The following is a 15,683-nucleotide window of genomic DNA, read 5'->3' on the forward strand; positions in this document are numbered from 1 at the left end:
GGAAACGGCTAACCGATGGCTGTGACCAAAAGCAGCGTTCACATCACTGGTGCAGTGGTTGTGACTGTTTTAACATTATCTGCTCCTCCACTGGGGGGCGCCATTACTGTTTTCATCTCACACATGAACTCGTAGCACTCTGGAGGTCTCCGAGTTTACAAGTTGTAACGACCAGTTCCAAGGCATTTTTCAAAGTGCGAGGTGGGAAATTTACCAGTTGCCTGAAACGCACTATTAGCTCTCTAATGAGGTGCTACACTGTTGCTCTCCAGTCGAGAAGCTTTTAGATTTGGGTAAAGCAGAAACGGCTATAATGTGGTCGGTATATAGGCTACTTTTATAAAGGCCTATCAACATATTTTAAACTTTTTCTTCTTCTTCTTCTTCCTTTGGGGACCACTGGGAAGCTTTGGGCAGATGTGACCAGATGTGGAAAAATATCTAAGTTTGACACGCTGCCATTATGCCATGAAACGGCCAGGCACGTGACAGGCGATTGACAACATCGTGGAGGGAGCTGTTCGACAGTGTAGGCCTATATATGGGGGCGTGTTGGCGCGCTCGTGTGAGTCTACAGGAGAGAGAGCGGACCAGTGGCTCATCGCGCGTGGTGTTTCCGCTGAGAAGCGGCCACCGGGACTCCCTTAAGCCGCGTCAAGTCGACAACAACCAAATGGTGCGGGCTCTCCCTGCGCCTCGTTAACTGGACAGGATTGCCTCCGCGCTCGCCACTGCTGCTTTTCTGTTTTCTCTTTGTGTGTGTGTGTTTGTGCCATCGATTGCTTTTTAAGAAGATGCCAGCACGAGGAAGAAAACTGAGACAGACTACATGGGGAATATACTGTTTAAAAGAAGGAGACGCGCTGCGGAAATCTACAAAGCACTAGAGAAGCGATCGAGTTATTGTGTCACATTATCCACTCGGTTATTTGAACTCTAATACTGAAGTTAGACGCTAAAGTAGTGAATTACCCTGGCAATTACTCTGTGCGCATTGGACTTTTTTATTGACCAAACTCAATAGCCATTTATCAACACAACAAGATGATTAAGGATTCATTCTTCGCCATATTAATTAGCGCAGGCACACTTCTTGTAAATCGAAGTCAATATGCGTCTGGATCACAGTCTGTTTACGCACGGGTATCGACGTGATTAACGTTTTTAAACAAACCTTGAACTTCCCTAAAGGACGTGTTGCTGCACCTTTTCAAGACAACACATTGCAGACAGCAGCAAAGGGTGTCTGTCTCCAAACTCCGGAGAGCAAGGCTCTATGAAGATCGCCACACAGCTGTTGGTTCCCCCTCGCAGAAATGCCAGTGCGTGCTGTGACCACCAGGTTCATGTACAAGGGACTTTGCACTATTCCAGATGTCCTCTCCTACCGGACCCCTGTTAACCTGCCCGAGGATGAGGTGGAAGGTCTGTACGCCTTTCTTTATTTCCATGTCCATGAGGAAGTTAGCGTATAAGAATGTGGTTTTGAGGAGGGGGCAGCAGTCCACTCTGAACAACTGTCTCAGGACCATGGACAGCTCCTGTCTGCGTCTCACTCCATTCTTTGTGTAGCCTTTTGTTTCAGGTCATCTCGGGTGTATTTAGATGCTTAAGAAAATGTGGTAGCGTACACAAAGTACTGTCTGAACTAACTTTCAAACGATTTATGACTCACATCACCACATCCAAACAATCTGTATGAGTCTAATTGTTAGAATGGTTTAATTGTTATTGATCGTTAATCATCATTAATAATCGAGTTTGACCTTCCTGCATTCTAGACTTTTTCAAATGTTCTATTTTTAATCCCTTATATTTTTTACTTTTGCATTTTCAAACACCGATGCCCCATGCACCTGTTCATATCTTACAATTGCCCACCATGGAAGAGCTTTGAAACCCCTTGGGTGACACCTGTGAGAATTAATTGTCCCGGGTTCCCTTCATTCGTCCTTAAGACGGTTGGAGACGATGGGAGTCAAGTGCTCGGGGTGCGGAGCGTGGAGTGTGACGTGTTTGACAATGAAAAAGCTGGGCTGATAAATAAATGCCTCTTTAATCTGGCACATTAAAAAACATTTCCAACAGAAGATGCATTGCTTTTAAATTGCGTGTTTTCACAGAGTCTTTGATGAATTGTGTTTTCTTGTTTATGAATGTGACCGTCGACCCAGCTGATTGGAGAGATTAGCCACTGAAATTGTTTGCTTCTATCACCTGGCAAATTTCAATATTAAGTGGATTTTTTATTCTGACGGAGCAGATTGCCTGTGTCAGTCTCAGGTGAATCAAGACCCACAAGTGGCTGCCTGCCCTTGCACCGTTTGACATTGAAAATCTGCCATCTCCGAAGACTGTCCATCCATCCATCCATTTTCTTCCGCTTTATCCGGGGCCGGGTCGCGGGGGCAGCAGTCTCAGCAGAGATGCCCAAACTTCCCGATCCACACACACCTCCTCCAGCTGTTCTGGGGGGACCCCGAGGCGACACCAGGCCAGCTCGGAGACATAGTCCCACCACCGTGTCCTGGGCCTTCCACGAGGCCTTGTCCCACTAGGACATGCCTGGAACACCTCCCGCGGGAGGCGACCAGGAGGCATCCGAAACAGATGCCCGAGCCACCTCAGCTGGCTCCTTTCGACGTGAAGGAGCAGCGACTCTACTCTGAGCTCCTCCCGGGTAACTGAGCTCCTCACCCGATCTCGGAGGGTGCGCCCAGCCACCCTGCGAAGGAAACTCATTTCGGCCGCTTGTATTCGCGATCTTGTCCTTTCGGTCATTACCCAAATCTCATGACCATAGGTGAGGGTGGGAACGTAGATCGATCGGTAAATCGAGAGCTTTGCCCCCCGACTCAGCTCCCTCTTCACCACGACAGACCGATACAGCGACCGCATCACTGCTGACGCCGCACCGATCCGTCTATCGATCTCACGCTCCATCCGTCCCTCACTCGTGAACAAGACCCCGAGATACTTGAACTCCTCCACTTGAGGCAAGGACTCCCCACCGACCCGCAGAGGGGAAGCCACCTTTTTCCGGTGGAGAACCATGGCCTCGGATTTGGAGGTGCTGATCCTCATCCCGGCCGCTACACACTCGGCTGCAAACCGCCCCAGTGCGTGCTGAAGGTCCTGGTTCGTTGAAGCCATCAGAACAACATCGTCCGCAAACAGCAGAGATGAGACTCTGAGGCTCCCAAACCGGACACCCTCCGGCCCCTGGCTGCGCCTAGAAATTCTGTCCATAAAAGTAATGAACAGAACCGGTGACAAAGGGCAGCCCTGGCGGAGACCAACACGCACCGGGAACAGGTCTGACTTACTGCCGGCAATGCGAACCAAGCTCCTGCTGCGGTCATACAGGGAACGGACAGCCCTTAGCAGAGGGCCCCGGACCCCATACTCCCGGAGCACCCCCCACAGGGCACCACGAGGGACGCGGTCGAACGCTTTCTCCAGATCCACAAAACACATGTGGACTGGTTGGGCGAACTCCCACGAACCCTCGAGTACCCGATGAAGGGTATAGAGTTGGTCCAGTGTGCCACGACCAGGACGAAAACCGCATTGTTCCTCCTGGATCCGAGGTTCAACTATCGGCCGGATCCTCCTCTCCAGCACCCCGGAATAGACCTTACCGGGGAGGCTAAGGAGGGTGATTCCTCTGTAATTGGAACACACCCTCCGATCCCCCTTTTTAAAGAGAGGGACCACCACCCCGGTCTGCCAATCCAGAGGCACTGTCCCCGACCGCCACGCGATGTTGCAGAGACGTGTCAGCCAAGACAGTCCTACAACATCCAGAGACTTAAGGTACTCAGGGCGAATCTCATCCACCCCCGGAGCCTTGCCACCAAGGAGCTTTCTCACCACCTTGGTGACTTCAGCCCCGGTGATGGGCGAGCCCACCCCCGAGTCCTCAGCCTCTGCTTCCTCATTGGAAGACGTGACGACGGGATTGAGGAGGTCCTCGAAGTACTCCTTCCACCGCCCGACGACATCCCCAGTCGAGGTCAGCAGCCCCCCACCCGCACTGTACACAGTGTTGGTGAAGCACTGCTTCCCCCTCCTGAGGCGCCGGATGGTTTGCCAGAATCTCTTCGAGGCCGACCGATAGTCTTCCTCCATGGCCTCCCCGAACTCCTCCCAGACCCGAGTTTTTGCCTCCGCAACCGCACGAGCCGCAGCACGCTTGGCCTGCCGGTACCTCTCAGCTGCCTCAGGAGTCCCACAAGCCAACAAGGCCAGGTAGGACTCCTTCTTCAGCTTGACGGCATCCCTTACTTCCGGGCGCCACCACCGGGTTCGGGGATTGCCGCCGCGACAGGCACCAGAGACCTTACGGCCACAACTACGAGCAGCCGCATCGACAATGGAGGAGGAGAACAGAGTCCACTCTGACTCCATGTCCCCCGCCTCCCCCGGAATCTGGGTGAAGCTCTTCCGGAGGTGGGAGTTGAAGACCCCACTGACAGAGGGATCCACCAGACGTTCCCAGCAGACCCTCACAACACGCTTGGGCCTGCCAGGTCTGACCGGCTTCCTCCCCTGCCAGCGGATCCAGCTCACCACCAGGTGGTGATCGGTTGACAGCTCAGCCCCTCTCTTCACCCGAGTGTCCGAGACACGCGGCCGGAGGTCAGATGACACAACTACAAAGTCGATCATCGACCTCCTGCCTAGGGTGTCCTGGTGCCACGTGCACTTATGGACACCCTTGTGCTCGAACATGGTGTTCGTTATGGACAAACTGTGACTAGCACAGAAGTCCAACAACAGAACACCACTCGGGTTCAGATCGGGGAGGCCGTTCTTCCCAATCACCCCCTCCCAGGTCTCACTGTCGTTACCCACATGGGCGTTGAAGTCCCCCAGCAGAACAATGGAGTCCCCAGTCGGAGCACTATCTAGTACCCCTCCCAGGGACTCCAAGAAGGCCGGGTACTCTGCACCGATGTTGGGCCCGTAGGCCGAAACAACGGTGAGAGACCTGTCCCCGACCCGAAGGCGTAGGGACGCGACCCTCTCGTCCACCGGGGTGAACTCCAACACGTGGCGGCTGAGCTGGGGGGATATGAGCAAACCCACCCCAGCCCGCCGCCTCTCCCCGCGGGCAACTCCAGAAAAATGGAGAGTCCAGCCTCTCTCCAGGAGTTGGGATCCGGAACCCAAGCTGTGCGTGGAGGTGAGCCCGACTATATCTAGTCGGTATCTCTCCACCTCCCGCACAAGCTCAGGCTCCTTCCCCCCCAGCGAGGTGACGTTCCATGTCCCGAACGCCAGAAGCTGTGCATGTGGACCAGGTCGTCGAGGCACCCGGCCTCGACTGCCACCCAGTCCTCTCCGCACCCGACCCCTACGGATCCCTCTGCGGGTGGTGGGTCCACAGGAGGGCGGGCCCACGTCGTCCCTTCGGGCTGGGCCCGGCCGGGCCCCGTGGGCAGAGACCCGGCCACCAGACGCTCGCGTTCGGGCCCCAACCCCAGGTCTGGCTCCAGGGTGGGGCCCCGGCTGCGCCATGCCGGGCGACGTCACGGTCCTTGTATAGTGTACGTCCATGGGGGTCTTTTGAACTGCTCTTCGTCTGACCCGTCACCTCGGACCTGTTTGCCATGGGAGACCCTACCAGGGGCATAAAGCCCCAGACAACATAGCTCCTCGGATCATTCGGGCGCTCAAACAACCCCACCACGTTAAGGTAGCAGTTCATGGTAAGGTAGCAGTTCAAATTTATGCAGTCTCCGAAGACTGCATAAATTTAATTAGCGGTAAGGCAAGAACGACACCAGCAGTCATAAACATCGCAAAAGTGCTTTGTGTCGTGGTCTACAATGGATGGAGCACCTGTAGAGAAATGGCATTCAAGCGGAAAATGTATTTAGCTGGCATTCACGCGGCCTCATGGTGCTGGTAAACAGAGCTCGTGTTAGTTCAAAGGGAAAATATCGGGGAGACCGGGGCGGGCTGTCTCACGGGTTGCTTGTTTCATTGCGTTTCTTTTGTTTTGTTTTCGTTTTGTTTTACAGCCACACTCTCAGGGAGCACTGTGAGTTCGTATTTAGACTCGACAACATCAAGATTATCACCCTGCTTCTTCTGCTGTGACATGCCTTCACATCCTCCAAAATAATATGGAGATTTTAACCATTCACCAAGGCTTTGAACTGAGCCTTGTTTGAGCTGACAGCGAAAGCCAGTGAAAGCTATCTTAAAGTAAAGAACTAGGGCTAAACCTGGACTAAATCAGGACTGGTCTAAACGAGGACAGGCTCCAAATTAGACTTAAATCACAGCCCAAACCAGGACAAAGCCAGAACTTCACCAAATGCAACCTTTTAGATACCTAAAGACTTACAGTTAAGCATGAGGTTCATTTAAAGCCTACTTCATGGTCAAGGTTTGATCCATTTAGTGCGGAATCAAATAATCTGGAGAAGAATTTTCAAGTGAAGGATGTCAAGTCTAAATTCCGTCCCATAAATATTGTTTCATCCACAAAATATTTTAATTACTGCAGGGCACACGTTTCCCGATGTCCCAACTCCCCTCATTTTCTCTCTAATTAAATGCATGATAATTGCCCTCTCTTTACACAGGGCACACACACAAGCGCGGGGATTAAAAAGGAGTGTCAACAGTAGATTCATCAGTATAAAGCAAATAGTAACAGAACAATGCGGTGGTTCTCAATCTGTGCTGTAGCACTTTTGGCACCAGGGCTTCCTCAGGTTTTACTCAAGGTCGTCTTTTATATTTTAATTTGGGATTTCGATGCAAATTAGTCCAGTATAGGTCAATTTTAGATGCAGTTTAGTCACATATTAATCTTGATTCGAACTTGATGGCGGTACTTGGCAGGTCAGACATTTTGTGACTCTTGCGTTCAGTAAAACCATAGACAACTGTTCATCTTTCCAACAAATGAGGCGGAAGTTTTCTTAAAGCTACTCCCGTTTTGCCGGACTGGCACGGTTGCTCCCCCCACATTGCATCGCTAGATGTGCAGAGATCGCAAACAGAGGAGACCGGCACCTCCCTCACCTCGCAGCACAACCCCTCCCCAACACACGCCTCACCCTCACCTGCTCCTCAACATGTAAATGCAAACATGTGCAGAGATCGCAAACGTTTGAAGCAGCAGACGCCGCAACAGTTAGCGGCTAACACAGAGTTTAGCATTATGGCAGAAGTTTAGAAAAAGATTGTGAACTGACAAACATCTGACCGACCTGCTCTGATGCCGCAGAAATCCTCATGAAATGTCCGTTTGTTTGATAATCCAATATCTACAGGGAGCAAGTCAGGTCTTTTTCCTCCTTATGATCACAAAGGCTGCACCGAGAGGCTGAGGTGTTCAAGGGCAGGGGCGGACTGGCCATATGTCCATTCTGGAAGAGCACAGAAGGGCCACTGGCTCTAGGGCCACCGGTCTGGCCCCTCACTTTACCTTACCCTTACCCCCGGGCATAACCGAGCTTTACCCAAATCTAAAAGCTTAAAAGAAAAGCATTCCAAAACAAAAATGTGCTGGAAAAGCGACAAAAAAGTGACAAAAACACAGAAAATGTGACGAAAACGTGATGACAAAGCAATGAAAAAAGCAATGAAAAACAACAACAAAAACATGACAAAACCCCCCCCCCCCGAAAAACAAGAGACGAAAACACAACGGAAAAGTGACAAAAAAGTGACGAAAACACGCCAAAAAGCCCCCAAAAAAGTGATAAAAAAGCAGCAAAGAGCAACAAATAACAACAAACAAAAAAGGAGCGACAACGTGACAAAAAGCTACCATCACTTTTCTAGATTTTAACTTTCAAATGAGGCGTTACAGTTGTTGCTCTCCAGTCAAGAAGCCTTTGGATTTGGGTAAAGCCGAAACTGGAGAAAATGCTCTCGGTTAAGGCGGGTTGTAAGAGGTTAACATATGCATTTGTGGAAGTGTCACATTTACGCTCATTTGGGCCAGAGTCCAGGTCCCAGTCCGCCCCTGTTCAAGGGTTGCGGGGAAAAAAGCTCTGCGCTGTAAACTTGCATGAAAGTTGCAGTTCAGCAAATAAATGTCTCAAAACATTTACTTTGCTATGTGTCTTATTTATGATGACAAATGTGTGTTGCACAAGATTAATGAGATTTCCGTATCTCATTGAATTGAATGCAGTCAGAGCAGCATGTGGTCCGTGGTGGAGACGAGAGAGGGGCGTGGGTGAGGGGGGAAAGCCAGGTGAAGGGAGGAGGGGGGGGGGGCAAAGCAGGTTCACTACTAACACCTACTGACCCAAAAATGTCAAAAAGACACACTTAGTGCAGCTTTAATCAACACAAGCTGAGGTTAAGTGTATTTTTTCCACCCTCAACTGCAATCAGTGGACAGGCCGAGCCAATCAGCTGTATTTTCTTCCCAAAGACTTCCCCTTAGTGAGTGAACTAAACCCGTTTGTGTGACCGATTGATCATATAAGGGGTTTCTGTAATGTATCCACCAATTACTGTTCTGTCCCTCCTTGCATATCGCTTTATCCCTGAACACTTGATATGATACGAATGTGTTACCAGTTTCTCTGTTCCTTAAATGAGTTTGTCTGATCCGAGTTGTTAATGATGCCTTGTACCCCGTCTTCTGGCCGATGCCATTATAAAACTATTAACTTCCTTGTTAGGAACGCCGAGTGACGCTTTTCTGGCTTTTCTGATTGTTTTTTTTGCTTGTCAATCATGCCCGTCGGGAATTTAAAGAAATCCCTCCTGATGTGAGACTATACACGCCTTTGTAAAGAATAGGAAAAGCGCATGGATGCGGCTTGAGATGAAGCGATGATTGAATGATTATTGAGGCGCAGCTGGAGATGAGGTGATGAAGCTTCATTTCACAACCCGCATATTAATTACAATGCGGGTTACACTAAACATAAGATGTATTCAGGTCAGGTAACTTTGTGTGTCCATTCTTGATACAGCATAGGTATATAACTAGATAGCTGTATTTTATTTATGATTTCATCTTCTATGGGATGTTCTTTTAAGTGTAGTCTAGTAGTTAATAGTACTCGAGCACCATTAAACAATACCTGGTGTCATTAAAGATAGGTTCAGGTATATACTACCAGTATTGGAAGAAATGAAAGTATTGACAGCAGGTACAAAAAAAAATGTGCATTATATATATATATTTTCCCCCCCCACATTTACCAATTTTTTCCACATTTTTGCTCATTTCTCATTACAAATATTTTCCCTATTTTCTCACCATTTTTTCCCCCACAATCTTTCCTTCTTTGCCACAATTTCTCCCAATTTTCCCAAATTTTTCACACACTGACATTGGAGATTAACCCAATATTGTAAATTTTCAGATCTTCCAAACATTATTGTTCTGTTTTCTGTTTTTTTTTTTGGCATTGAAAAAAGTATTGTTCAGGAATCATTAAAGTACTGGAATGGAACGGTACCCGGCCCTATTTCCAAAATATTCTGTTATTATAAACTATGGCTGCGCACTTAACAAAAAAATCCTTATCTCAGTCAGTCTCAGTTCTCCTCATGAAGCTTTTTAATTGTCAGGTCTACAGCCTGTTCTGTGGCAGGAACAGGATCTAGTTTGAAGGAGATTACCGTGTGTTAAATGATTCTGGAATGACAGGCCTTCATTCTTGTGTTAGAGGTTTATCTAAAATGTTCATCTTGTCTCTGTTCATCAGTTCATCAAAAACACAGGAGGTCCCAGGTTCAATCCCCGGATGGACGGGTTCTGTGTGAGGTTTGCATGTTCTCCCCAGGTCTGCGTAAGTTTCCCCCGGGCACTCCGGTTTCCAACTACCACTAAAAACTAAAGAACATGCACAACAGGCATGAATGATGTGTGTGCTTGAACAAAAGTATCGTCAAAGGGAACATTGACGTAGCTGTGTGCAGTCGCGCTTCTGTCTGTCCACCCAAGGGGAATCTGTAGCTACATACGTAGCATACTGCCTCTGTGTGTGCACGGAATGAAGAACAAATCTCTGACATGTTGTGAAGTGCTTTCTGTGATCGTGTCATCCATTCTATTGCATGATTACTAGTAGATTTCAAACCTGATTCTTCGACTTTAGAGAGACTCTGTGACTGACAACACTTCTGAGTGCACAGGGGCAAAGCAGCGTTATTAATTATTGTTTCTTGTTCACATAATTTTAGTAATCGGTTAGTGTAATGCACATTAGTTAGAAAATATAGAAACCTATAGAGGGCTATTGTTTAATAGTAGAGGTTGGTTAATTACTAATTCTCTTCTGGATTTTCAATTCTCATTTTTTTTCCTCGCTGGGGGGTTGAGTGGGTATTTGTTGGGGGGGGGGAAACAATCAAAGATCTTTGTTGTTGACCTTAGTTGTAACTTGTTGTTCTGACTTGTCAATAAACCAAATTATATAAAAAACAAAACAAAAACAAAAAATATAGAAACCTGAGAAACTGAGCAACTGCACACATTAAAAATGCAAAATGCCCTTGATGTAACAACCACGGATCTGGTCACTGTGGTGGACATTTATAATTAAGGTTGAAAATCTCTGTGACATTTATGAAACTTTTATCGCTGTCTTGAAGACATCAGAGGCGGCTGAATTAAAACCCTGAGGCGTGTGACGCAGTGAGGATCGTTTGCTGCAGAAACTCTCCAAACCAGACATGGATTCAGCTCACACCAAATGCACCGCTTTCACGTGACTTGTGCAAACTAAATCAGGTGCATGTGTGCGCAGGCTGAGAGCAACTACATTGTAGTAGCACCGCTATGCGACTGGCAGGATTTTGTTTTCGTATAAAAACAACACAATGCCATTGTGTTGCATTGTTGATTGGACGAATACAAGTACCAACAATCCAGGACTCACATTTTATAACATACCGGCAGGTGCACATCCTTTCAGGAGAATAGACGAGGCTTTGGTTGAAATGAGAGACAGACGGTCCGAAGTTCAGATCAAGAATGCACCCAGGCCACGATTGGGATCAGCTGAGTCCAGATGTGAAGAGGAAAATACATGTTTTTTGCACTTCTGCAATGACACAAACAGGTCTCTGCACCTGACGCACAAAGAGACCGCAAAGAGACTGATTCAGTCTGAGCTCACTCGTTTAACACACGAAAAATGAGCCACATTTTCTCTCTCTCTTGCAACAATGGCCTATGTGTCATGTTCTATTCATCACAAATGGATAAATCACATGTTTAGCGCCACACGGTTTGAGGAAAGTTTGAAGTGCTGTGACGCACCGAGTTCCGGTGTTGACACGGCACATGAATGCGCGTCAAATGGCCTTTAGATAGTATATCTTGTATACTATGGTGTAGGTCCTTCATTACTTTGCACCCCTTAAAACTAACATTAATTACAATATTTAAGAAATACATTTACATAGCTGGCCACGTTGGCCTGCAGACCAACAGGTTCACCTGCACTTAGAGGTTCTTTAAATAAGCACTGCGTGACAAGCTTCTACTTTGAACTATTTTCAAGGCTTAACAGAGGTTCATTCATTGCCATTATTCGATATCTAATATAAATAGCTGATACTGTATGTGATATTGGATGTGGTATTGGAAGCACCTGGTTTCACACATCAGTCACGTGTCTCATGTTTGTCAGCATTGAAATCCGTCTATAGAACTTATGTAAGGCAAGACAAGTTTTTTTCTAGAGCAAAGTCATACACAAGAAAAGTGTTTCACAGTTATGTGGAATTACAGACATAATCAATCCATTAAAACATCAATATAATCATTAATGAATAAAAGTGAAGATACAGTGTGAGGAAAAAGTACATTTTACATTTAATCAAACTATTCAACTTTGGTTTGGATGCTCCACAGCAGTACTGGCAAAATATTCAGTGGACTGATGGACTCAAAGTTGAATAGTTTGGGAGGAACACACAACGTCATGTGAGGAGGAAAAATGGAACAGCACATCTACATCAGGGCCTGGACAACGAGCTATCATCAATAGAAGAATTTATTCACAAGTTTCTGAAGATATTTTGCAGAAAAACCTGAGACATTCACAACTGTGTGGAATCCCTTGTATTAAATATCTGCTGACTCTTCTTTTGCAGCAATAACTGCTTTTGGACAATTCCTTTTGTCTGCAGTTCAGCGGGTTCATGGGTTCACTTACTTTTTCCTCCCTGTCCTGTGAATGTTTACTTGTTATGGCCAATAAAAATAGGATAACATGTAATTGTTTGGGTGGTATTAGTTTAAGCAGACACTGTTTACTCATTCTTATGATTTGGATGAAGATCAGACCACATTTATGACCAATTTAGGCAGAAATGTGAGAAGTTCACATACTTTTTCCTCCCACTGTAAAATACTGTTGCAGTAACTTGAGTGGACATATTATGATCCCGTTTGTCTTAAACTGACACAGTTCTCATGTGAAATAATGGCCCTGCATCATGTGAGTCACAGAATAATGTATGCAGATGAGAGCCTCTGCAAATGACCTTTTAAATGCATGTTTTAATTATTAACAATTTGAATGTGCATAATTATTTCGGAGGAATTCTCAAGCCTTTTGTCATTGCTATTGTCGTTTCAACATTTAGGTTTAGGATGAGTTGAATGTTGTTTCTTTTCAGTCTGTTCAGAGCGTGGTACATTCGATGGCGCTCTCTGTGAGAGGGCGTCGCTTATCCACCTTATTCCTGGCCTGGCTTGTGTAGAAACCAGGATGGGGGAATTTCCGGTGAGATGCCGGAAGTCACTCTGAGCCATTGGTTGCCAGTGGTTTCCAGACCGAGTTGCAGCTGTTTATTTCAACATTTCAAGATGATTTTCTTAACGATCAGCCCCCGTAACATTTGAAAAGATGTCCTCGTGCAGCTCAGGAACATGTCTCACTGTTTGTGGTTGAATTAGAAATAAGAGAAAGTGACATTTGTGGCTCTGGGACAGAGCTCGGTGTTTGGAACATGTTCCTTGACTTAAGCTGGGCTTAAACTGTGACATGTTTGGGCCGATTTTGAACATGCCAAATGTACAGTGACTGACTCTCATACACAAACACAGTTAACACTGATCTGCTCACACATTACCAGTGACATGAACCGAGCCCTGTGAGGCAACACAAGCTGAGCTGGGTCTGAATGCAGTGCATTTTTCTTAGTTATGGAAAGAGGTGGAAAGGTCGACCGAGGTGTGGTTCATTACAAGCAGCACTGAGAGCGGTGCTCTGATGGCAGCCTCACATTCATTTCCTCATTTACATACCGCTGCCTTGTGTTCCTTCTTAAGCATTACAGGCTCTCGCAGGTCAAATTAAAAACTTTATTAACCTCATCTTGGAGCTGCAAGATCTGAAAGTGCTATAGTCTGCATTTAGAACCACAAGATCAGGCCCCATATCATTGGACATAATGCTCATTGACGTGGCAAACATGGCAGCCATCTTGTGATTGGTCGATGAGGCTAATGCTAATAGCAAGTCACATAAAAATGAGAACGTTAGGTTGATAAAACGTCCGAATTTGAGATACAGTCGCCATTTTGAATTTGTTGTATTGCTGGTAAGTTGTTGTATCTCAGACATATTTACTAAGGAGTTTTGTCAATCTTTATAGGACTGGTGTTTTATATTTTGCACCATTCATTCTACAATTAGGGGGTCATTTATTAGGGCCTATGACCGGTTCTATATAGTTGGTGCAAGCTGAAAAATAAAAGATTCTGTATTGTTGGCCTGCACTTCATTTACCATTTGATGTTGCCTGTATGACAGTATTAGCGATTAAAAAGAGCCAACTACAACTACTACCACCAACTACGGTGAAATATCAATACATGTTTGCAGAGCTATGATTAAATATGAAATACAAGTATTGGCATTTCTCGTAGGACTTCATTAAGTGCTTATAGCTCTTTACGTATCTGCAGTGGTTTCCAGGGAAGAATGTTTGAGCAGATGGTCGTCTGGGTGGGAAGGGTCAGTGGTGCTGCCCTCAGTTCGTCCTCGTGTCTCCTCCCTGTCATAAAGCCTGATAAGTATTCAAATCACCACAGCACTCCCTACGCCTGCGGTGCCTCTAAATCATGACTCCGGTCCATAAACTCAAACACATTTTTTTTTAAAACAGATTAATGAGCTGTATTATGGGAGTCCATTTTAACATCTGGGGTACAGAGTTTTGAGTAATTATGCACTTTTCAGCACAACTTCAACACTTTCGTAGCATTAAAGTTTTATGTGCAATTGTCTGGCGTGCAAGATTGTTTAATAAATGTCTGTGGACACTGTGCAACTGCCCCCATGTTTAATGAGCACAGTACTAGACTGCTGTTCAGAGGCAGATTTACCATTATGTGCAAACCGCTGAAAAAAAAAACGCTATTTAGATCTGCAGTATACTCTAGCGTTCAGAGTGGCTTGAACCGTTATGCGTGTGTTGTGTTTTTTGTTTGTTGTTTGTTGCTTGGGACTTCACTGGACAAGGCACTAGTTCATGATTAATTGTATTTGTCATTTGTAAATTGTTTGGTTTGGGTGACACCTTGGAGAGACTGTTGGAGAGACTAATGCTCAAGGGCAGACACTCCTAAACCATGAAAATTAGAACATGTGTAAAGTGGTGGGACTCGATTTCAATGTTTATTTATTTTTAATCATTTAATTAGGGGTTGTATTTATTTTCCTTTGAACTCGTGAGGCGATTGTGATACCTGTGTGATCATTTCCTGTTCATGTTGGCTTAAATGGACCATAGTTTAAAAATGTTAAAATTCAGTATTTTCCTCCCCCTACATGTTCCAGCCATGTCCTAATGTGTAGAATGAGCTCAGACCTGTTCACCACAACTGCCTCCAAAATCCTGCACTGTCACTCAGAAAGGTGTTAATTCGGGTCCGAAGTACTGTCATGCACGAGCTTAATATAGAAGCTGCAGTTACGCGTAAGACCTGAGGTGGCAGTAGCGAGCATAAAAATGACCAACTTGCATCTCATCCCTTTAACCCCTTAACTCCCTCACCTGAACCAAGAACATTTTATCCAGTTTGGCTTTACCCCAATCCAAAAGCTTCTGGAAAAAAGGTGTGAAAATAGTGACAAAACAGACGAAAACAATTATGAAAATGTGAGAAAAAAAAGTGTGAAAAATTGATGAAAAAGTGGCAAAAAAGTCAAAAAGAAATGACAAAAAAATGACAAAAATTTGAAAGAAAATTGACAAAAAGTTGATTACAAACATGTGACAAAAATTTGATAAAAAATTGACCAAAAAATGACAAAAATTAGACAAAAAAATGACCAAAAAATGACAAAAATGTGATAGAAAATTGACAAAAAGTTGATGAAAAAATGACAAAAATGTGACAAAAAAATGACAAAAAAATGACAAAAAAATGACAAAAATGTGATAAAAAATTGACAAAAGGTTGATGAAAAAATGACACAAATGTGACAAAAAATGACAAAAAAAAATGAGTTACAAAAATGAGTTGAATACCAAACAAAAAAATGATCTGATGACGTGAGGAAAAAGATCCTCTCGGTTCAGGCGGGAGTTAAGAGGTTAACTGTGTGAATAAACAGGTTTAACAGTAAAATAGTATTTGGCTTCACGTGGTGTTCGTCCCTTTAAGGAACATCTAGCAGGAGAAAGGAAACTGAAACTGTGCCACTAAAGTAAAGTGTGATTAA

At 45.6% G+C, this 15,683-nt stretch overlaps 1 protein-coding gene across 1 annotated transcript in view; it reads left to right on the forward strand.

Annotated features, from left to right (window-relative positions):
- Nucleotides 1-537: 537 nt before the first annotated feature.
- The window catches only part of cabp7b (calcium binding protein 7b), a 34,028-nt gene continuing 18,882 nt past the window's right edge, over nt 538-15,683 (forward strand). The window contains exon 1 of the mRNA XM_079551236.1: nt 538-1,425. Coding sequence (XP_079407362.1) covers nt 1,317-1,425 — 109 coding nt within the window. The 5' untranslated portion in view covers nt 538-1,316. The remainder of the gene's footprint in view (nt 1,426-15,683) is intronic.

Source organism: Gobius niger (genome assembly GCF_951799975.1).
Source record: "Gobius niger genome assembly, chromosome: 2".
NCBI lineage: Eukaryota > Metazoa > Chordata > Actinopteri > Gobiiformes > Gobiidae > Gobius > Gobius niger.